Source organism: Asterias amurensis, chromosome 9 (assembly GCF_032118995.1).
Source record: "Asterias amurensis chromosome 9, ASM3211899v1".
Classification (NCBI taxonomy): domain Eukaryota; kingdom Metazoa; phylum Echinodermata; class Asteroidea; order Forcipulatida; family Asteriidae; genus Asterias; species Asterias amurensis.
The window spans coordinates 6,330,297-6,354,079 of NC_092656.1; the positions used below are offsets into that span (position 1 = coordinate 6,330,297).

The 23,783-nt window shown below is 39.1% G+C and overlaps 1 protein-coding gene across 2 annotated transcripts in view; it reads left to right on the plus strand.

Moving 5' to 3' along the window:
- Positions 1-23,783, plus strand: part of LOC139941522 (uncharacterized) — a 103,612-nt gene that overhangs the window by 13,552 nt on the left and 66,277 nt on the right. For both annotated transcript variants that reach the window (XM_071938060.1, XM_071938059.1), the window contains exons 3-6: positions 2,767-3,424; positions 5,694-5,830; positions 7,215-7,347; positions 14,441-14,658. In XM_071938060.1, the coding sequence (XP_071794161.1) occupies positions 2,767-3,424; positions 5,694-5,830; positions 7,215-7,347; positions 14,441-14,658 (1,146 nt within the window). The remainder of the gene's footprint in view (positions 1-2,766; positions 3,425-5,693; positions 5,831-7,214; positions 7,348-14,440; positions 14,659-23,783) is intronic.

The window sequence follows — 23,783 nt, forward strand, 5'->3', positions numbered from 1 at the left end:
ATGTGGTTATAAATATATCAGTTTTTCCCCCTGAAAAATGATTATCTATTTATTGACCAAACCAACAGCGGACGAGCTGCCAATTACAGGAAAGGATTGTGACAACCTTTTGGTCAGATGTGTTTCTGAGATTGTGTGAGAACATTTTTTGTTAGTTACTTTTCTGGGATTGTGTATTTGGATTATTCTTCTTGCGTGGACATAACTGCTCCGGATTCGATATCGGCAATGTCTAAAAAATGCTACCATCTTTCAAAATAAAAATTTTCACTGGTTATGTCTATTGTGAGTGTCTACGTTTGTATAGTATTAAAATAATTGAACAGTAAAAACACAAAGATGTGCGTTCCCTTCAAATCAAGGATACAATAACCATTTTGATTTGCATGCCCTGCAAATATCAATGCCCAGTAGTGAAAGCGTTGAAGTGGGTCACAAACACTTAGAGGTCAATCCAAACGTCCCAATTATACTTATTTACTTCCTTTGGCATCCATCTTGACACCCCGAGGGGAGATGGTTTGAGCCCATCCAGCCAATCCTTCAGTTCTGGTTATAGGCTAGGTGTAAATTGAGCTTGGGACCTCTCGAGGCTCTCATATGGATTGACTGATTGGAAGTGTGAAGACTACCAGCTTGACTGCCAGTGAAAATTGCCTGAGGGTTCCTCAATTTATTACTAACGATCACAACTGTAGGGTTTGAGTGAAACTCATCGTTAGGATAGGGTTACAGTGTCTTAAAAATTAAGGGGGAATGAGTGTGAGTATGAACTTTTACAGATAAATAATAATGATAATTTTATTGTTAATAATTATAGATTTTTAATATACATATGTATGACCAGGGATATAGGAATTGAAGGCCTTCGGGCTACAGTTTTTTGGTAAACTTTATTAATTCCAGGCATATGTCCCTGGCTTTTGTTTTGTTTTGATTATGTCGAATAAATAACAATTATAATAATAATAATTTTGAACATTTCTAGTGTGCCATGTCTGTCAATAATGATGACACTCCTGACGCAAAACAAGAACTCTGCTACGATACTACATGTATATTGAAAATGATATAGAATTTACAGTAAATGTACATTGTTATACTTAAACAAATGTAAATCAATTTTATCTACTTTGAAAAAAAACACCAAATTATTTAGGGTTGAACCAAGGAAAAAATGTACTAGAGCAGGATTTGAACAAATGACCTCCGGATTAACCAGAGAGCTTGGGACCTCTAGGCTCCCTTATGGATTGACAGATTTGAAAGTGTGAAGACTACCAGCTTTGACTGCCAGTGAAAATTGCCTGAGGGTTCCTCGATTTATTAGTAACGATCACAACTGTAGGATTTGAGTGAAATGCATCGTTAGGATGGGGTTACAGTGTTGTAGAAATTATGGGGGAGGCCGATTGCCTCCGTTGCCCCTTGCCATTGCCATGGTGCCCTTGAAATGCTCCAGTAGAAATTTACAGTTTCCTCATAGGGTGCCCTTTGCCAAAGAGAAAACACCTTGGTGCCCTTGCCCTTTCAAAACGAAGCAAACAGGCCTGGAACTCCGATAATTTGTAGAAAGACAAATTGACTAGAGTGGGATTTGAACCAACTACCTCCTACGGATCAACAAGCTGATGCTCTACCAACTGAGCTTATCTACATTGTTGGCGGTTTCTATGTAGAACATGGAGCCATTCCAACAGCTTTTTACACATATTGCATCTCTTTAGAACTCCTTGTCTGGTGCATGTTTCCTTCCATTCTACAATACAATCTAGACTGTTTGAATAGAAATATAAATTCCTACCTTCAGCTCCCCTGAGTTATTTTTCACATTTAATAAAAACTTTTTGTGTAGATCCTTACCATCCTTGTCATCCTTTTGTTTCTATCATTGTTTGGGCAAACTTGTTTCAAAAAAGGAATCAAAATTTCATTAGCCTACATGTAGATATAGTAGATATGGACAGTCTTGGGTTCACTTCCCACCCCGGGGCCCCTGTGAATTTTGTTCTGTATTGCTCAGAAAGCTTAGACTATACACTGCTTTATCTGACGTGTTGGATGTCAGAATTTCATCAGATATGGTGCTGCTGGGCTAGTGAGTTGTGATACTGTGTAAAAAGTTATCTTTACAAAAAAACTTTTTTTTTTAAACCAGTCGGATTTGTATCTAGGTTTTGAGACCCTTCAGACATCAATTTTTAAACGAGGTGGAACAGACCAAAAGTAGGTCACAGGACGTTGATCTAGGAAAGAGGAAATTTGGAAATCATTTTGCCAATATTCCTTGAACGTGATCTAGTTATTCCTAACTCAGATTTTGTTCTTGTGATAGACCTGAAGATAGACAGCTTCACTGCAAATTTGTTTTTCTTCCGTTTTTAACCAGGGCCCAATTTAAAGCTAAAGCAGGAAACACTGCTTAAAAAGGTTGTGCTTAGCAGAAATGAGCAGGATACCAATCAAAAATTGTACATGTGACATGGTAGTTTGGCTGGTAACCTTATTCTGGTAAACATCATTTTGTGGGCTTAACTATTTTTTGTACTTGGCTGATCTTTGACAATTACCAAAAGTTTACCCCGCCTATACATGTATATAACATGTTTTGTATTCATTGTTGTTGTCTTACTCGCTTTTATTTTCATGATGTAAGGTTGGGTCAATCCACTCCCCTGCTTGCAACAGTTACCCACCAGGTGTATTAGCATCCACAGACTGTCATCCAACAAAATCTTTACAAATGTTTTGATTTCCCTTCCACAGATTCCTGTTTGACAGCGCTCTAAGGTCGGGTAAACTCTGTGTGGCAATCTTCCGGAAGACCAAAAGGAAAGCGCCTCCGCCCCCGGCTACTACAGGTACCTGCCCAACCCAAGGTGTCCCTCAGTCTACTCCTCATACCACAGTCCACAGAGAGGTATCTATTGAACCCGGGGTGGTAACTACTACTAGCTCTTCTAGTCATTTGTCTGGCAGACAATACTTAAGTGGTTACCCACAAGGAAAGCCGAGTAACGGTCACATTTCCCAGGATAGCGGGAGACCGACTAACAAGGGGCCGGTCGATGGCACACAATATCCAAGCTCTGCTTCCCAGGAGGAAGATATGAAAGCCAACCGAGTGAAGACGCTTCCCGCTGGAAGTTCGTTATCAGTGGCGGGAAGCAGCCAGGCGGAAACCATAGGAAGTCTGGTCAGTGGTGACAGGGCCTTCAGCATGAAGAGGCCTGCACCCCGGCAGCCTTCAGCGACAGTAGCAGCAGCAGCATTATCAACCCATACACCCCTAGTGGACTCGGGGACAACAGATGAGCCGATACTGCCGTCTAGGACGGTGAAGGTTTCGGAGACCTCACCGCATGTCACGCTGTCCAGGAGTGACTCAGTGCTGTCCAAGATGCTACCAGAGGTCAAGAGAAATGTAAGTGTACTGCAGGAATCTCTCTTGTGTAATAACTGTCAGACATGGTCAGACAAAAGACGGACTTCTTGTTTCAAGTTGGGAAAGGGATTTATTGGTGGTTGCCTCTTGTGTATTAACTCACAGACAAAAGACTGACGAATACATAAGACTCGCAGTTGGTAAATGGATTTATTGGTGCTTGCCTCTTGTGTTATTTGTCAGACAAAAGACTGACGAATCCATGAGTACAGGAGTTCTTATTTCAAGTTGGGAGCGGGATTTATTGATGGTTGACCAGGGTCAGCAGAGGCCAAGGTCTCCGTGCAATTCCAGACCCAAAGTATAAGTTTTTTAAAGATCCGAACTTTTGTCAACACATATTTACAGTGCTAAAATTAAAAAAATTGTGGGTGTACTGTACGCAGTATGTATCAAGGCAAGCATTGTCTCAGTTCATGATTTAACTGTTCACCAATTTAAGGAAAAGAAAAAGAAATTCTGTTATGGTAAAAAGTTTTTCTTGGTCCCTTGTAGTTCCTTCCAGTCCAGTTTTTCAGAAACTTTTCCAGTGATTAACCAGTGGGACTAGTTAGCTTGTCATTTCACTAGTCCGTCTGCTTTTTCACAAGTCAACGTTTCATATTAAATAGGGATGCTTTTCAACACGGAACTAGCAAGCCGGACCACTTTATTGGCAGAAGTTTGACTAGTCCCGGTCCTCAGTGTTTTAACAAGTGTTTGGCCACTGTTTTGTTAAAACACTGAGTTAGCTTGAAGGAAATATATTTACTACATGCGGTCTGACCATTCACGACAGATCACTCAGTACCTTATTCTGTTGGTGGTCCTGAAACCAACTCGTTAAATCAGCACCTCAGGATGTACTATCCCATTCCAAACTTCCCTCCATGTATCCACATATCATAAATTCCTCCACTCTAAATAAAACTCTGTCTGTTTTTTTTTCCATTTTGTTTTGAGAGGCTGTTTAAGTATCAATTTCACGCTTCGGAATCTGATGCTGTAAATTATGCAAGTAGTCATAAAAAAGTTTGCAAGCTTGGCCTTTATTGGGTGATTTACAATGGGTATTGGGTTGAGGGTGACACTTGGCAATGGAGTCAAAGCTTCGGAGTTGAGTCTTCACAGATGGGGCCCTATAGAGTTTAATTTGAGCTTTCGTTTTTGTAAAAGCAGACAAGCCCTGACCAAGTGCTAAGTAAAAAGAGTGGCTGCTTGCGCACACTCCTGTTGGAGAAAGGTTCAATTGGATTGGGACTTTGAAAGGACTCGTTTTCTTCCTGATTGATTTTTTTTGTATACACCATGTAAACAAGGATTCTTTAGTTTTAAAAAGAGCTAGCTTGAAAATACTTTCCCTGTCGGGCCCTGCAAAAAGAACTTGCCAGCCAAACTTGCATATTAAATAGAGCTTTGTTGGTACCCTTCTTCACACTACAACATTTGGGGCTCGGACAGTAATGTGGTTTATAACACCCCTTGCAAGTATTCTGCCTGCTCATTGGTTTAGAGCGCGTCACATGACATGTCTTAGTTTTGCTAGACGACGGCTGTGTGATAGAGCGTCGGTTTGCCATGCGCTAGTCCGAAGACTAGCACATGGCGCCGTGCGCTAGTCCGACAGACTAGCACACGGCGTGCAGTACCCAGACGTCCGTTGCGTGTACGAGGATGATAAATTAATAGTCTGTAACCATTTCGGATTGCACGACACTACATGCAACACAGTAAGTAAAAGTGTTTGCAATCTGTATTCGCGTCGTCCGTGGATTGTAGCATTCAGGTCTGTAACTTAATAATAATAGTACAGTATTTAGAAATGTTTGGGGTGTTATAAAACAAATATTGACTGCTTTTACTCGTGCAATGGTTAAAAACTATGACTCCCTCGGTGATCCCCGTAGCGTTCTATTTTGCCTCGGCTTCGCCTCGGGAAAACAGAACGCTACGGGGATCACCTCGGGAGTCATAGTTTTAACCATAGCACTCGAAGCAGTCAATATTTGTATAATAGTGTACCCCCCCCCCCAAAGGTCCTTTCTTGTCTTCATCATGTTCTGGGAATCTCAGGAATTCTTTAGAGGATTAAGGGAGGGGGCTACTTCTGTACAAAAGGTTCTCAAAGAGTGTGTTTTAAAAGTATGAGAACATGTGAGGGGCACCTCTGCCATATGTGGGGCAAGGTACGTATAAACTATAGATTTTGTGTAGTAACCTAATTTGTCAACGATGTTGAATGCCTAGTTTATTCTTTCCTATTTTGCAGAAACGAGAGGTCGTCAAAATCCACTTGGTGAAGAACAAGGGTGCGCTTGGGATTCAGATAGCAGGTGGCAAGGGGTCTAGGAAGGGAGATATCGGGATCTTTGTGGCTGGTATAGATGAGGGTAGCCCAGCGGAACGGTAAGAAGTACTGTCAGATATCTCGTATAAACCGTAGTCCTTGTAGTGTTCAACAGGGCCCTGACCGAGTGTTGTTTGAAGCTTTGCATGGTGTGGATCATAAGACAAACTGAAATGAACTTGTGGGTATGACCATTGTATTAAAAAAACAGGCACGAAATGGCGTTGGTGTAAAAATATCAGTAACATATTTTTTCTGTTTTGTTAGCAAGTGAAAAACTATACTTGAAAGTAAAAACTGTACTTGAAAGTTGAAACTTTCACATGTGACTTTTTTGCCTATAAATACACTTTTTGATGACAAAAACCCATCTTTGACCCTGTCTTTAAACTTCATGTATGCAAACTTTTTTAGTCAAAGAACATTGAACCTTGCTTCACATAGTAACCATGAACTTGCAATAAACATTAAGCTGAGATGTTACCGTTGCCTGATCTTGTTCACAACTCTACAAAAAAAGACACTCATTTCTTGAAGGTCTCCTTTGATCACCCACTTCCATAATTGATGGGTACAATGTACACAGTTTTATAAACCAACCTGCTGACCCATTTCAAGAGACATAAAGGAAATCAGTTATTTCGTTAATATGTTTTTCCTCATGTGGTCACAGTTCCATTTTGATTTAGACAAACAATGTAATATGAGTCAATTCCCAAAATGAAATCAGCACTTTTTTAACCAATCACCCCCCCCCCACCCACCTATTCGGTGCATGGTAAGCAGGGCTTACTAATTTCATGGAGCTGGTTTAGCACAAAATGTTGCTTAAAATATTGCTAAGCAAAATGTAGCAGGATACCATCGGGATAACTGTGACCTATTTTGACTGATATCCTAGTAGGCATAATTATGCTTAGCTGATATTTTGTGCATGAGCAGCTCTATGTACATTTTGTACATACGTAGTTGGGGCCTTGATCTCATTTCTTACATTTTGTTCCAAGCACATTTGCGTTGCGCAGGAATATTTTCTTTTAGCAGAAACAGTAAACCAGACAGAAAGCAATTTACACTTTTTGAAGGCATTACTTTACTTCTTCTTGTGTTATTTTTGTCCAGGGCCTTTTCCCACATAGCAATAAGAGTTTGGAAACCACTTTCTGAAGACCTCAGACAAATGCACAACATCACTTTCTTCCAGCAGAATCCTAAAACATGCTTGTTCATGCTTACTTCCTCAACAATTTGACAATACTTTAACTTAACTTCTACTAGCCCGGTGCCTTTGAATATTGTTTACAGGAAAATGCGCCTTACAAATGCTGTATTTACTATTCCTTAAAAGTAACCACACAAACAAGTTTCTGAATCTCTCCCCTTCCCCGGTGACCCTCAGTCTCCATGAACTAATCCTGTATCTTTTGTCGGAATGGTCAACAGGGATGGACGTCTACAAAAGGGCGACGAGATATTGATGATTAACGGTCACAGCCTGATCGCTGTGATTCACAAGGAGGTAGTGGACATCCTTCGTAACTCAGGAAGTATCGTTCAACTGGTCATCGCAAGAAAGGTATATAGATTGTCCGATGTATTTCTCCCTGGTGGACTGTAGGAAATTATACTGTTGACCGATATTAAGTTTTAGATTAGAAGGGCATGCGTACAACTTACAGGAGGGAAATATCATGGGGGGGGGAAGGTGGTTGAGGGTGGATGGAATTTTTGTCAGGCATGATACTCTTTTCTTTCTACTATAGTCTGAATTCACCACTGTAACTGTAAACGGTTTCTGTGAAGCAATATTTTTCTGTGCTTAGCCAGTTTTTGTGCTTATAGGCTTTATGAAATTTGGCCCTGGGCACAGTACAGGGTGATGTAGACCAGCTTGACAGTTTGCTAAATCAATTTGTATACATTTAGGCTGTGTCCGAAACAGCGTCTTCAGCTACAGCTACGGCTGGATTGCGCGCAGACGCACTGATCTCGCTGTAGCAGAAGCTGAAGTCACAGTTTTAGACACGGCCTACATGTAATTGTTACTTAAAGTGAAAGCAGTTCTCATGTTCCTTATTTCATCATGAGTCATTGCTCCATGAATGTCTAGCAGATTAAACATACACATGGTTTAAAGGTGGGGAAGTTTTCCTGGAAATATTTGTGTCTGGAAAAAAAACCTGGGGGCCTGCAATTTCATCCCATTACAGATGTGTTCCATAGCATTGGCTGTGGCTAAAATGGTCTCAAGTGGCTGTCAATGAATGTTGATGATTCAGGCAACAACCATAGTCAGAAAAAGTGGCTTAGTCTGACAGTCTACAATGTGCAAAGGGATTTATATTCCATGAATAAGTTTATACGAGATTACTCGATGATGTCCATTCATCAGGTGCCCTTACCAGGCAGAATTTCAAATCAAATAAAAAACCACAAGGGCTGTAGATAGCTCAGTTGATAGAGTGCCGGCACGTTAATCCAGAGTTCCTTGGTTCAAATTCCGCTCTAGTCAAAATTGTTTTGTTCAACCCCTCTCAGTTTTTGATTTACTCACACCTTTTACATGGGCACGTACGTTGTTCTTAACCCATAATAATAATAATAATAATAATAATAATAATAATAATAATAATAATAATAATAATAATAATAATAATAATAATAATAATAATAATAATAATAATAATAATAATAATAATAATAATAATAATAATAATAATAAGAAGAAGAAGAAGAAGAAGAAGAAGAAGAAGAAGAAGAAGAAGAAGAAGAAGAAGAAGAAGAAATGCTTATATAGCGCAATTCAGTACTGCAAGTACTCTCAATGCGCTTTACAAAACAAATAAACACAATTATACAATAGAAAGCAACAAATAAACTAAACAATACAGTTATTACAAAAAAGATTGAGTGAATAAGTGAGTTTTGAGACAGGATTTGAAGAGGTCCGGGTTTATCTGGGAACGGAGAGTAGCAGGAAGAGAGTTCCAAAGGGTGGGTGCGCTGAAAGCAAAGGCTCTTTTACCGTACGTTTTTGTTCTGTATGGGGGAACTTGTAGGAGAAGCTGTGAAGAGGATCTAAGTGACCTTGTCGGGGTGTATGGCGTTATCGCCTCAACCAAAGTTTGAAAGAGTGTTTCTTAACAATATGAAAATGAAAGTTACAAAAAGGGTTTCCTTAAATTTTTCGCTGAATTCCAAACAGGAAGTTCAGATTACCCCAACACAAGCTTCAAGGAAAACTGTCAATTTAGTCTCACACAAAATTAATCTTTCTGTCAGGTGTTAATTTCTGTCAGAAAATTTTGACAGGGAAATGGTGACATCTGCAATTTTAAAGACATGGCTGGAAAACACCTGGCCCGAATTTCATGGCTCTGCTTACCGTAAGCGAAGAAGTGGCGCTTACGGAAGCAAGGAATTCCGCACTAACATCAAGCGTATGTCACAGCTAGGTTAGAAGGGAACTTTTGCTTGTGCGAAAACACACCACACATTCTTTGCTGACACAGCTGTTGCAGAAAATTATGAAATCCCTTCTACTCAAGCAGCTCTATGATGGGCCCAATTTCATTCGGTAACACCATGCGTATATCTACTTGTCAGGTAGAGTTTGTTGTTCAGAGAACAGTCTTGCTTTATATTCTATTATCGCTTTATATTCTATTACCGCGGAGTAGATATTTCAGATTTTTTCAGGAGACTTCCTCATTTCTGAAAAGAACTGTCCTGCTTTTAAAAGCAGCTTTATGAAATTGGCCCCTGATGGTCTCAAAGGAAATCTATTTGAACTTAACAGTCACTCTCTGAATTGATTTATCTCTATTATTCATTGTCTGGCAGCGGCAAAATCACCTCCTACACTCTTCAGATTACTTCCAGCTCTTCACTTATGCTGTCAAATCATATTAGGACATTCATAAAGAAGTAATTTTCAGTTTAAAGTTTGGGGGAGAATTGGCCCGGAGTTACAGTACGAAGGAAAGCCTAGAGGTTTTTTGTGAAGATAGTGGAAACCGAAGCCATATGTTAGTCTGGTCAACAGCGGAACACCAATCATAGTTGTGGGTAGCGGGTGATTATCGCTAACTGCTAACTTGAGTCTTTTGGGTTGAGAGTCGCGGCTGCTTCCATGGGGCTGCTTCACTATGGAATTGTACGCATCTGACCTGTGCCCAATTTTATAGAACTGCTTTTAAGCAAATTTGTTTGCTTGAAAGCAGACAAACTTTCTTACAAAACTAACAGGATACCAGTCAGAAATTGTGCATGTCACAGGGTATTTTGGCTGGTAACCGTATTCTGGTAAGCTACTTTTGTGCTTTAAGCAGCTCTATAAAAATGGGCTTTGACTCGTTGTTTAAAACTTCGACAAACTTCTTGACTCAAAGTGACTTGGAAAACTCACAAGAAGTTACACACACCTGAAAAAAAAATTCGTTCTTGTGGACAGTAATACATTCCAATATCAATTTTGTCTTATTAAACTTAGTTTGACATTTGACGGAAAGTTTTGTAATCATAAGATAAATTCAGCAAATAAGTGTTGTTACCTTTGATATGTGTCAACAATGCATTACTATGAATTGAGCACAGATGTTTTTGAAGTTGTACCAAAGAGTACCAGGGCCCAATTTCATAGAGCTGCACAAAAAGAAGCTAAGCGTAACAAAATTATGCTTACCAGAATAAGGTTACCAGCCAAATTATAATGTAAAAAGAGCAATTTGTAACTGGTATCCTGCTCAGTTCTGCTTAGCAGAAAATTGTTAAGCAATATTTTCTGCTTGAACAGTAGCCTTGCTCAAGGCAGTCGCATTATTAGCTCCGAAAAGACGCAGCTGTAAACCCACCCGCCGTATACCCTGTGCATGGTGTGTGCGATCACACCGAATGACCAACCCGTATACACACTGTCACATCGCACGAATACTGTTCACACAAGTCATCGCACTCGTACACCACTAACCGCATGCGGAGGCCGTCAGGCCGACAGCCTTGTCGGATCTGTATCTTCCCGTTTTAATGTGTTGTATTGAAAAAATTCCAATAGTGGACGAAATTGGGGGGGCTCGAGGATATGCTAGTATGCAGCTCATGAATATGAATATCGTTCGTCAGACCTATCAGACAACACAGGATGTGAGGCAAATGAATTATTCATTTTGACGTCCAATCACGCACTTCCCTTATCACGACCTTTGGACCCTATCATGCGTCCGTGGTGGTGGTGTGTGAGGTAAACATGTCTCGTCTTTCGCGGGCATTATGGTAACGAGCTGACCGTGGGAACTCTTCGCTTATTATAGTAATGAGCTCAGTGGCTTCAACACAGATCCTACAAGGCTGTCGGCCTGACGGCCTCCGCATGCGGATAGTGTACGGGGGCATCGTGTCGTGCGATGTTACGCACAGTGAATACGGGTGGGTTTTACGCACAGTGAATACGGGTGGGTTTTTATACAGCGGCGGTCTTTTTTCGGAGTGAATAATTCGACTGCCTTGAGCAAGGCTACTTGAACAGCTTTATGAAATTGGGCCCAGTTTGTTTCTGATGCATTTACCAGATAACCTTTGACCTCCAATTCCCAGTAACCACAAGGTATGCCGGGGTCACTGACCTGCGTTGATGTTGCAGGTGGATAAGAGGTTTGGTTTTGTGGATTTAGGATAAATTCACTGACAGGATGTTCCTATTCTTGTCATTATTTCTTGACGTGAGTCCAGGGAGTTTGATGTTAACCGCGTAGATTCCCAATGGAATACATGCAGTTTGGGGGGAAGTTTTTGTAGAGTGTTCTTTTTCGTTTTTTTGACTGTAATTTATCAGAAACAACATAATTTCATTTGTCTGTGAAAATCGGTTTGGAATTCTATTCTGAGTATTACTTGTTATTGTTACCCAACTGACAAAGACTTCATTTTTGTACCATGTGTTTCTGTATTCATCGCTGCATGCTCAAACTTCAAAAATATTGAATTTTTTAAACGACAATATTTTTTTAATAGGTAATGCAGGCACACTTCACCATGTTTGCAAAATTTCAAAAGTTTGACGCTATAAACCTTGGTGCTAACCTTGTAAGGTAAAGAATGATGACCAAAGCATTGAAATAACTGGTACCTTGTAGGTAGGATCCATATGGCCATGATTGATTGAAAAATAAAAATTGCTGATCACAGTCATGTCCAAATATGAATACTGCCCTCTCAATTTTGTCATGTTGCACATGTGGGCTCACAGGCATCCAGAATTTCATCTCTGAGAGGGCAAGGCCATTTTTAATATGCAAAGTGCACTTTCATTGAAACATCTTCAAGTGAAGCTTGTAGGGGCACCAAGGCGAAGGCAAGGGGCCACAGAGGAGTCCATGGCCCTCCAAAGTAATCCTATAATTCCAGAATAAGGCATGTCGCCTGACGAGCTCAGCCCTAGGTGTATTTTTAGAGAAAAAAAGCCCCATGCGATAAAAATCTAGAGATTCTAAAGGCATGTAGACCCAAGCTGAGAACCTGTGGTTATAACCCTACTACCTGTCCGATCTCCAGCCATGAGTCACTATAGTAGAGGGGGGCAGTGCTTAACCTGTGTATTGTCTGTACCTCTTTCCTGTGCCTTTTTAACATTCCCCCTTCAACCCAAATTATTTTTAAGGGAGGGGGAGACTGCTTCTCAAGCTGTCGATATAAATCATTCAATTGATAAAAAAAATCATTCTGTCTTCTAGAAAGAGAGACTGCAAGGGTTGAAACGTCGGGCCACTTACCTTTTTTGTTGCATTTTTGTACATGAAAACTTTCAACATTTAAGTGTCTTTCATGTTTCGGTATTTTATTTGTGTTGTTGAGGGAAAAAATAATTTAAAATACTTGCAAATTCCTTGAGAGGGCAGGGAAGGCGGAATGAAGTGCTTTCAATGAGAGTTTTATCTGGGACAGTTTGGGGGGGGGAAATTTCAAACACCGTTATTCCTGAGAAAACCAAAACGTTTCCAGTACACCGCCTCTAGTAGACATTTATAGCATTCCCACTCAACTCAACAAAACCATAAATAATTAATAAGACAGACATGTAACTCTTCTGCGAATCCATGGTTGTCAGCATTAGATTTTTGACTTGATTCAATTTAAAAGTTCACCTTAGCTTATTGAATAAAAAAATAATAAAAAATAACAAATCTAAAATGCAGCTGAATTTTGACCTTTTGACTTTAAAATCTTGCAAGAATTTCCTTCGATAGCCAAACAAGATCTGGATTATACTGCCTTTCTAAGTTGGAATCTTAAAGAGAATGTGTAAAAAGTTATGTAAGCTCACTTTTAGAATAAGCTCCTTGTTGTAAAAAGTGTACATGTACATGTATGCCGTAGAGTATTTGGTGTATCACTCTTAAAATTAATGGCAATGCAAACTTTAGTTTGAAGCATACAGCAGCTTTTGATAGTTGAAAGTAGTTTGAGAACATTTCACTTTGAAGTAATGTAGTTGTGAAAATATTTTCCAGTTATTTATCTTGTTTAACCATGATTAAACCTTTATGTAGTTATCTACCGTAGCAGTTAGTATTTTTTTATTCGTCTATTTAGTGCTGTTATCCTGTTTTGTGCTGTAATCTTGTAACGGGCACATCCGCCACAAGCCTCGGCTTTTAAGATGATGCCTCCATGTGATGTGAATGTGGCAATAAATGTTATATTGATTGATATTATGCCCAAAATTGTTTCGACCCCAGCAGAGTCTTTCTCAAAGGCTAAACGACCCCCCAATTTTTTTGTTTTCGTCTTACAATTCCATGCCTTTAACTCCAAATATCCTTCTGGACTATTTCTTTTGCCATAAAGAGAGGAAAAAGTATGGATACAGAAGAGGAGTAAGAGGTGTCTCAACTTAAATCGAAAGCATAAATCACAGAAATGGAAATAAATCAATGGATGTGTTTTGTAGGCGTTTGACAGGTTTTGGCTGGCACCTCTCTTTGGCTTTCCTCACTGTATCCATCAGGGAATATTTACAATTTGTGCGTAGTATCTGTTAAAATTGGATTTAGTTTTTATTGGAAACAATTAGCTTTAGACTCTATTAGTGTGGGGGAGGGGGAGGGTGCACCACCACAAGTTTGAGCTAAAAAGGTTAATGTTAAAGTAGGAGGTAAACAAGTTAAATTCCACAAGATGGCAGGGCTTTTAGCACAAAATGTTACTGGACCAGACTTTATTTTACAAGACAAGAATCTTCGATCACCCCTGGGAACGAGATTGTGTACTTACACTCATTATAAAACTTCTAGCTTTACTTTTGAAGCATTTTGTTGAGTCTTGTAATCTCATTTTAGTTAATTTTTTGGTTTTTTATTTTCTTTGAGGCATAAGGGTGCTAAATTTTACTGTTGTTTCTTTAACATGTACGATGTACCCGGTTAGTAGGGTTTACTGATGCAAGGATTTTAGTTGGTAATACACTGCTCTAGAATTGCAAATGTCGTGGGTTCGAACCCCTCCCTAGTAAAATACCATTTGTTCACAGACCTCGGAAAAGTACTGAGTAAACAGTGCTTACACACATCGGTGTACAAGGTTAAAACCCAAATTAATAATCTTTATCACGACGCAAATTTAACATCTATTATATATTTGTTTAATTCCGTGTGATATTTTTGTTCTTTTGTTAGAGGAAGCACCGTCATCGTTTACGGCACCACCACCAAACCCTCAGCCAGACAGCGTCCAGTACGTCGGACTCGGAGAGCATCTCAAGCCAGCACTCGACCCCCGGCAGCTCCCCGCGTGTGTCAACCAGGTTGAATCACGGCAAGGAGAACACCAGCCCTTTGTACGGTGGGAAGGTCCTCCTCCCCAGGGATGTGGAAAATGTTGCTCAACCCCACAGGTAAGTGGTCTCAATCAATAAGTAGTTAGAAATTTCCAATTTTTTAATCTTAATTCTACATCAGGAAAGGTTTTCCACCTTTGGGAAAAACACTGCGTATTAAAGAAAAATTATGCCTATTAGGAAACTTGTAATCAAATTACCCTGACGATTGATTTTTTGTATATATAATGTGGTGACGTTAAAGGATTTGGGTACTTTTTGTAACACAAAACACAATGTCCACATATAATGATAGTAGAAAGCTTTACTAGCTGAGGTGCTGTAGTTTTTGAGAAATGAGTAAAACAATCTCACAAAAATTTGTTTCACATGCTAAAATAATGTTTGTCTTTTGAGAAAAAAATATTTTTTTTGTGAAAACTACAGCACCTCAGCATAAATTTTTTATCTTCATTCTACATCAGGTAAGGTGTCCACCTTTGGGAAAAACACTGTATGTAAAAAGGAAATTATGCATGTAAGGAAACTTGTAATCAAATTTACCCGATGATTTGACTGTTTTATGGATTTTTATTTATTTATATAATATGGATACGTTAGGGCATGAGTTTATAACATTCACCATCATGTTTCATGGCACCAGAAGTATCACATGATTGCAAAATACACGTCCGTTACAAATTGTGGTCTTCACATCTGTAGATCATTTAAAATGGAGATCAAAATAGAATTGTGGTTTACTAACGGTCGTACCAAACAAGGTAGTGGAAACTCGCTGGAAGAAAGTTTTCTACTCTAGAAGATTTATTATCTAGGCCTCTAGCATAGCCATCAGAAGTAGTTTAGTGATCAAATACTTGGCAGAGAAACCACATTTTCTGGTTTGAATCTTATTTTATCTGAACTGTGCAACTAGCCTGTGATTTGGAACACTCAGGGATGTGATTTCTCCATTTTTTTAAGATCAAATTCTAGAAGAAATGGAGATATAACCATATAATAACGCCCCAGATTGCAGAATAGGGCTTTTTAAAGGCACTGGACACTATTGGTAATTGTCAAAGACTAGCCTTCACAGTTGGTGTATCTCAACAACAGCACAAAATAACAAACCTGTGAAAATTTGAGCTCAATCGGTCATCGAACTTGCGAAATAATAATGAAAGAAAAAACACCCTTGTCACACGAAGTTGTGTGCGTTTAGATGGTTGATTTCGAGACCTCAAGTTCTAAAATCTGAGGTCTCGAAATCAAATTTGTGGAAAATTACGTCTTTCTCGAAAACTATGGCACTTCGGAGGGAGCTGTTTCTCACAATGTTTTATACCATCAACCTCTCCCCATTACTTGTCACCAAGAAAGGTTTAATGCTAACAATTATTTTGAGTAATTACCAAAAGTGTCCACTGCCTTTAAAACAAAGATAAATGTTAATATTGGGCTTCATGCTTGCAAGTTTTCGAGCTCGCATGCTTTCGCGCTTTGCGCTCAGAGTTAATTTTTTTTTCAACAGCCTATCACATCCCTGAACACTGGACACCAGGCCTCAGGCCAGTAATTTTAGTGTTGGGCCAATAGACCGTATTGAATATGATGTCACCGTTCAAATATCTGCCCTACAAGATGGCGTCTGTGGGCGTGTGCATGGGTGTGTGCGAGCATGTGCAGTAGAAATCTAACCAGGAATGCTGCGTGTTGCGTGCTTCATTGATGTACGTGTTTGGACGCGCATACGGTTTGACCGTGGCGACTTTCATTGTAAAAAAGGGTTTATTCAATACGGTCTATAGACCAATCCGACAAAACAAAATTGGTAGCGCCTTCTATTGAAAACTGCGGTGTCTTGTTGTGCACAAACTAGGCATTGAAGACACCGCAGCAGTGGCGTGCGGTGCTCAATACCTGTGCACCCGGTGCGCACCTGGATTTGTCTATAAGCTCATGACTGGACAAGTCCGGTGGTCTTGTGGTTTTTTTTTAACAACATGATGCGTGGCTACCTTATTGTGTAATATCTTTGTGAACAAATATTGCCTTTAAGAGTCGGATAAATATCTGTCAATTCTGTTGAGTGTCGAAGTTCACTTACATATAAGACACACTAGACAGTTTTTTTTTCTTAGTGCTTGCTCAATTCATTTTGATTCTGCTCTTGTAAAACAAATACTGGTCTAGTAAAAATGTTGGGAAATGTCAGGAGCATCAAAGCTCTTACAGTACACACATAAGAGAAATAAGATGCATTATTTTTTCTTAGTGCTTACTCAACTCATGTTGGTTCTGGTTTTGTAAAATAAATTTTGGTCTATTAAAAATGTTGAGCGACAAGTCCTTCAGTCTTGTGGGTATCTCCCACCCGAATTTGAGCCCTTCTCTTAGGATGAATCTTAGTACTGTGACCCAACCAGCTTTCAAAATAGATTAACGTCTCACTACAGTCTCAACGGTCGACATCAGATCAGATTTGTTTCCCTGCTTTGGGTTTTTCGTTGTTTTTGAAGTCGCATCCGTCTTAGTAACACTTAAGGCATTTTGTGCACTCTATAAAGTCTCCCGAGTGCCTTAATGACAAAGGTTCGGTACTCTAAACCTCTCACAATCCATTATCATGGTTCAGCCATCTTTGGTCTGGTAACCCTAAATGGATAGTGCCGCCTCTTTGAGTACATGAGAAAGGACCCAGACTATTTCCCCCTCCGGCCTCACTCTGTTGACGGCGATTTGAATCATGGAAAGTACAAAAGATGCAAAAAGCTTATCGTTGCACTTTCTTTAAAAAGAGTTTCTTGCAAACAGAGGAAAGACTGCCGACTTGGCAAAGTTCCTAGAAACTTTGAGTTGTTTGGCCATGTGCTGTTTCTCTACAGATAGGATTGGGTCATAATGGAATCCGGTTTTAAAAATGTTTCTCGGGGAAAATTGTTTTCAATGAATGGAACTTTAGTGTCTCTTGAGGTAGAGCATTGATATATATATGTGGTATGTTGATAGGACTATAGAAGAAATTGTACTTGATGGATTTCTACAGAGAACTTTGCGTTAATGTTTGTCGGAGAGACGGTCAGTCTCAGCAGTAGCAAAGGCATTGCTTAAGAGTCTTTATTGTTTTGGGGAAGTCTGAATTAGGCTGACATTGTTTATTTTGTTGTAATGTGCATCATGTGCTGGCATTTACCAGCACACGTGTATGAACGTCATCAGTACATGTTTAAAAGCAATAGACACATTCGGTAATTGTCAAAGACTAGTATTCTCAACAAGTAACCCAACATGCATAAAATAACAAATGTGTGAAAATTTGGGCTCAATTGGTCATTGAAGTTGCAAGAAAATAATGAAAGAAAAAAACACAGTTTTGGCACAGATTTGTGTGCTTTCAGATGCCTGAGAAAGGCTTCAAGTTTTTTTCAGTACAGACCAACTTGTTGTACAAGTAGTAGCACTACAAAATTACATTGATTCATACCATGTGCCTTCACTTGGTTCATCTTCCTGACTTTTCTTACCAGTTTCTACCGGTTTTACTCCAGGTAACCAGTCTCTCTCTCTCCGGTCGAACCATAAATGAAATCAAGATTTCTTACCGCAGTTGATTAGTCTTACAGGAAATCCCCGAACAATGACTCGATGAGTGATTTCCAAGTCTGTGTAATTTCATCTCGAGTCCTGCGTCAATTAAAAAATCTGCTCCTCATTAACCAGTTAAAGTCAAATTTACTTAAGTTGAAATTTCTTAAATTAACTGATCCGGTTTTTGGATAGCAAAGAGAAAAGATTTGGTTACCTCTGGCATCGGAGAGAAGCCTTCAATTTGGGATGAGTCAGCAAGTTTGTATAATAAGAATAATAAGTTATAACGTGTCTGAATAGAACCATGGTGGTTAGATTTACTCTGTCTGCCACTAGTGCCAGGTACGGGGAGAGCAAGATTTAAAGGGTTTTGATACCTTTTGTAGATCCAAGTTTTTGGCCATGACACGAATCCCCACTCATTGTGAATGAAGATGTATGTAATATAACTTACCTGTCAAAGTTTCAGCTTCAATAGTCTTCAGGTTTTTGAGGGAAAAAAAGTGAAAGTCTCAGGGCGATGTTTTCAGGAGATTCATGTAAATCCGATCTACATAATTAACAAGTAAAATTTGAATTTTGTAGCTGGTAGAAGCAGATTTCGTTTTTGAAAAAAATAAAACTTCTCAAAAGGCCCATTCAGTTTTAAGATTCAGAGTTTACACACATCCTTGACACCTTATATATTATTTGCTTTGAATCATCCAAAACTGTGAAAATTCTCAGCACTCGGAACTCATCCACTAATCAATACACTGTTCAGTTTGTTCCCCCAAATCGCTCTTTAATAAACTTAGGTTGACAGATGATTAGAGTTTTCACACCTTCCATATGGATGCAGTTGGTACTGCAGTAGAAAGGACAAGGGTTCTTCGGAGTTACCCATGGGGGTATTGGCTTTCTAGTGATGACAGGTCTTAGTACAGAAGACCTCTTGAACTTGGCTTGAACTCCTCTCTACCTAACCCCATAGTGACACCCCCCTCCCTCCATAAGCAGGAAACCAACTTAGTCAACTGTAATCAGGCATATGTATGACCAATTGTCAAACTCGCCAAGTCTTCTGCCCCCAGAAAATTATGCTTACATTTGCAGAAAATTCTGGTTATAAATTATCATATTTCTAATTATTAATGCACATGTGAGAAAAGTTGTTTGCACTTTGGCATTATAATTGTTTGCTAATAATACAGCTTGCAAAGAAAATTTGTGCTGACTTTAACAATTAAAGACCGATGATCATTTAAGCTCAAAATGTCTTGGTAAGCCGCTACTTGTCCAACTTCATAAAGGTGTTAAGCATAGAATTTTTCAGAAAGAAAGTTTAAGGTAGGCTCATAGATTGGTAAAAACTCCCAAAATTCAGGACCATCAAAGCTTACTTGGTGAGAAGCACTGCAGCTGTTGATAGTATACATGTAAACTAGTTTGAGAAACGATTCCCTTTGAGGTAACATGGTTTGGAAAATTGTTCACCCAAAACCATTCGAGTCTGAGAAACAACTTGTGCACCGTTGTTTCTCAGATTTCTGAATGTCGGTGTCCATTCGAGAATGCTGCAGCCAGAGATGCGCGTACATGCTGTCAATTCACTAAACGTTTATGGATTTTATCCTCTGGTAAAAAATACTGTGACAGTTTGTTTGCTTAGCTTCTTGTTGACTACTTTACTATCTAGAGAAGGATTGCACATGACATCATCGACTGCCATCTTTGATGAAATGTGCAGGCATGAGCTGGCTATCATTGGCTGAGAGTTGTGAGCAGCGCGTTTTACGTACATGCATGTACTTTTCACGTTGTTTATCATCGAATATGATGGTCGATGATGCTATGTGCAATCAATCTACCCGGGCCCTTCAGCCTTTAACATTAAACTACTGAGCTTGCCCTGTGGTGAGAGGACAACTCATTCTCAAAAAAACATTCCCAGGAAACTTAGTCTGATGGACTCTGACAAGTCTTTCTTGAACACTTTTTTAGTTTTTAGTGAGTAAATCCCTAGACTTGCGGTTCATGAACAAATAACGGAATCAAATGCCCAGGAGTCAGTTACTGTCATCTTGAATTAACGGTAGTTTGGGATTTGTTATGATACATCTGTTTGTTTCATCTCAGACATGAGTTATCCTTATACTGGGGAAAGTTTTAAGCTCGGACTGTGTGTGAATGTAGATTTATTTTGACAAACAGATTTTGCAAGAAAAGTGTATAGAAAGGCTCTTAGAAGTGAACATAGATTAAGGAAGTCCCTAAGAGACTAAAATGTTGAGCAGTTGATGACATAAAGGCATTTTCTTTTGTGCATTTATGAACTTTCACTTATTGTCATCAAGCCATCTTTTCATTAAAAAAATAAATGATCATTTCTCATTAGTTTTTTTTTTATATTATTTTAGATGATCTTCCCATTAAGGGAACTCCGAAAACTCCCACAAGTATATATAAACATCAATTTGGCAACAGCCAATCTCTCTGTAATTCAAACAACGGTTTAACATCTGTGATTATGAATGCACAGCTAGATGCCATTACTTATTCTAGTCATTGTGAAATCAGCGGTGAGCTTATTATGATTCAAACCTACAATCTTGTGATTGCAAGTCCTGCAGTTTAACCACTGGACCACAGTCAGCTTGTAGGATTTGAACCCACAACCTTGTGATTGGAAGCCCTGCAGTCCAACCACTGGACCACGGTGGCCAATTAATCATAAGTGTATTGAAGGTGTTGCTCTAATTTTAGCTTTCTTCTGCTGATTACCTTCTGGGAACTCAAACATCAATTTTCCCAACTCCCACACAAAACAGCTTCTTCCAAGATATCCTTCATATAATCTAGGTTACTGATATATCCTATGGGAAATTAAATAGCACAGTTTGCCTTGAGTTAGAAATCGCCACTCTTCCTTGATTGTCCAATATCATCAAACATCAGTTGAAAAACAGTGTTTATAAACCTGGAGGTTTTAACGTTTATAATAAAGGCAGTGAAAACAGAGGCCAACAAACTTAATGGGAAGTTGCCTTCAGCTTTAGGGAACAAAGATTTCTTAAAGCTCAAGAGAATTGAGAAATACGATGTCTTGAAATCCTCAAAGTTTTTCAGAAATATGCCGGTGGTTTTTGTTCACAGAGTGCGGGGAAGTACTGAGTATACAGTGCTAAACTAACGCACATCGGTGCATGTGGGTAAAAACCAAATAAAAAAATACAGAGTTCTTCTTCGAGAAATTAGGATGGCAATTTTTCTTCAATCTTTTGTTGTCGAGAAATTGGGAAGGAATAGTTTATTGAACTTCCGGGTCCTTGGTCAAAATGAAGGCTGCAGTTTCTTCAAACTAACAGTTTATTCTGAAAATGCCCAGTCCTGTAAACTTTGCAGCCACTTCAAGTATACCTGGGGAACAGATGTTATGCACTGGGAGCCAATGAAGAGCTTATAAGATTGAAGATGATGCACCTGTAGCAATTTTTTACAAACTGCAGCACATTTAAATTTCTGGCGGACTACGGTTTTGTCTTGGAGTGTAAAGAGTTCTGTCAGAGATGAGTGTTGTCTGACTCACACCATGTCCTAACATTACCTCGATCTTCCCGGGAAAAAAAGGGACAAGCAACATGATGAAGTTATTTTCAGAGTATCATTTATCAATCCTATTCAATCCTCATGCGAGTAAAGCGTTGGGTGTAGGCTACTTGGCACAATTTTCTGCGATCGTTGATAATTTTCACAGGAACCATACCATTTCCTAGAATGTCTGCCGCACATAAAATTTGTAGTCTCTGGAGATTTATTGGTGCCGTTGGTGATGCATCAAGATTTGTCAACATACAAGCATGACTTTCATGTTACCTCATGTGTAATCTTTTTTTTTTTTTTTTTTTTTTTTTTTCAAATTTTTTTTTGGGCTGGGACTTCATTTTGTTTGCCCGGCTGTCTTGGGGGTGATCGAGACTGAACAGCTTATCTTTATTTGCCAAAAATCGCTTCCGAGTAGGAACATTCTCAGATGGGTGTTTGAAATATTCTCAGGAAGGAAGTTGTGAAAAGTGAACAACTTGGTGGAAAAATATGTAAACGTATTAAGGAACATGCTGTGCCCCAGGAGTGCTGAGGGGCAAATGGTATTTTTGTAACCCACCCGAGTCACCAAGGGATTTCTCTCCTCTGGCTATACAGGTGCTTTGAAGAAGGGTGTAACTTGGATTTGTTTTGGTGGGGGCGATAGGACGGTTGTTGAGGATGTAAACATGTAATTTGACCTTTCATTGTGAATGTTGTAAAAACTGAAATGGTTTGAGGTTTTTGGGATATACCCTATGTGTTTCCTTTGTGGTTATCTGCCCTTTCTTAAATTTAAAAAAAGAAATGCAAAACTAGGTCGGGTGCTTAAAGCCATTGGACACTTTCGGTAAACAGTTTGTCCAAAGGCCCACACTTCGTGTATCACAACTTATATTGAAAAAAAAAAACCTGTGAAAATTTAGGCTCAATTGGTCATCGGAGTGGGGAGAAAATAACGGGAAAACCCACCCTTGTTTCCGCACGTTTCGCCGTGTCATGACATGTGTTTACTATAATCCGTAATTCTCGATGTCGAGAACTGATAATTGTTTTAATGTTTCCTCAAAAAGTAAAGCATTTCATTGAACAATATTTCAAGAGAAGTCGTTTACCATTACCTTCTGTAAACCCTGTAAGTAATTTGGAAATCTGTGCATTTTTTTTTTCTTTTTCTTCTATTCCGAAAGTGTATAATGGCTTTAAACAGCCAATAGATAAAGGGAAGGTATACCTTTGGTAATAATCACTCAAAAAAATTGGTTGGAAGCCTACCCCAGCTTTCAATAGTAGCCTTTGAAGCATTGTGAGAAAAAATTAACTTTGAAGTAATGTGGTTATGTCAACAAAATATCAGTTTTAAAACCCCCAAAATTAACTTTGAGAAGCGTTACTGTCAGCTGTCAGTAACACTTTTGCATTCTTATACAGGGATTTTCTGACACATTCTCAGATTTTTTGGTGATAACTCAAGAACGCAACCACCTTTTGAAATTAAATTTTCGCTGTGTTAGTTGTATTGTATACGTCTTTATTTATATAGAATTAAAACGACCGATTGGTTAAAAAAACCAAAGGTATACTTTGCAAAGAATACTTTTAGTACTTTGTAAAGAATGCTAAAAACATGACCGCATTCAGTATAGCTGAAGCTAATCTTGATTGGTTCTCTTCCACATGAGTCGAACTCCGCTCACAAGAAATATCTTTTAACACTTGACTACAGGAATTCAAGGGATCAGTACCTGTTGACTCACAACTTAACAGACCTCAACCTAAAAAAAGATTCTTATAAAGTCATACATCTGCACGGTACGTTGTGCCAAGATATTTCACCTATTTATTTACTAGAGCTCCTTACTAAAATACAAGTCTGGCTGCCAAGCAGGCCTGGAATTTCATCTATGAACATGTAGAAAAGGGCATGGGCCGTTTTGATTTTGCAAAGGGCACCTCTATTTAATAATCTTAAAGTCAATGGGAAACTTTTGAAGTGCACCAAGGCCAATACAAGAGGCACTGTGGCCATGGCCTTTGTGGTCTGCATG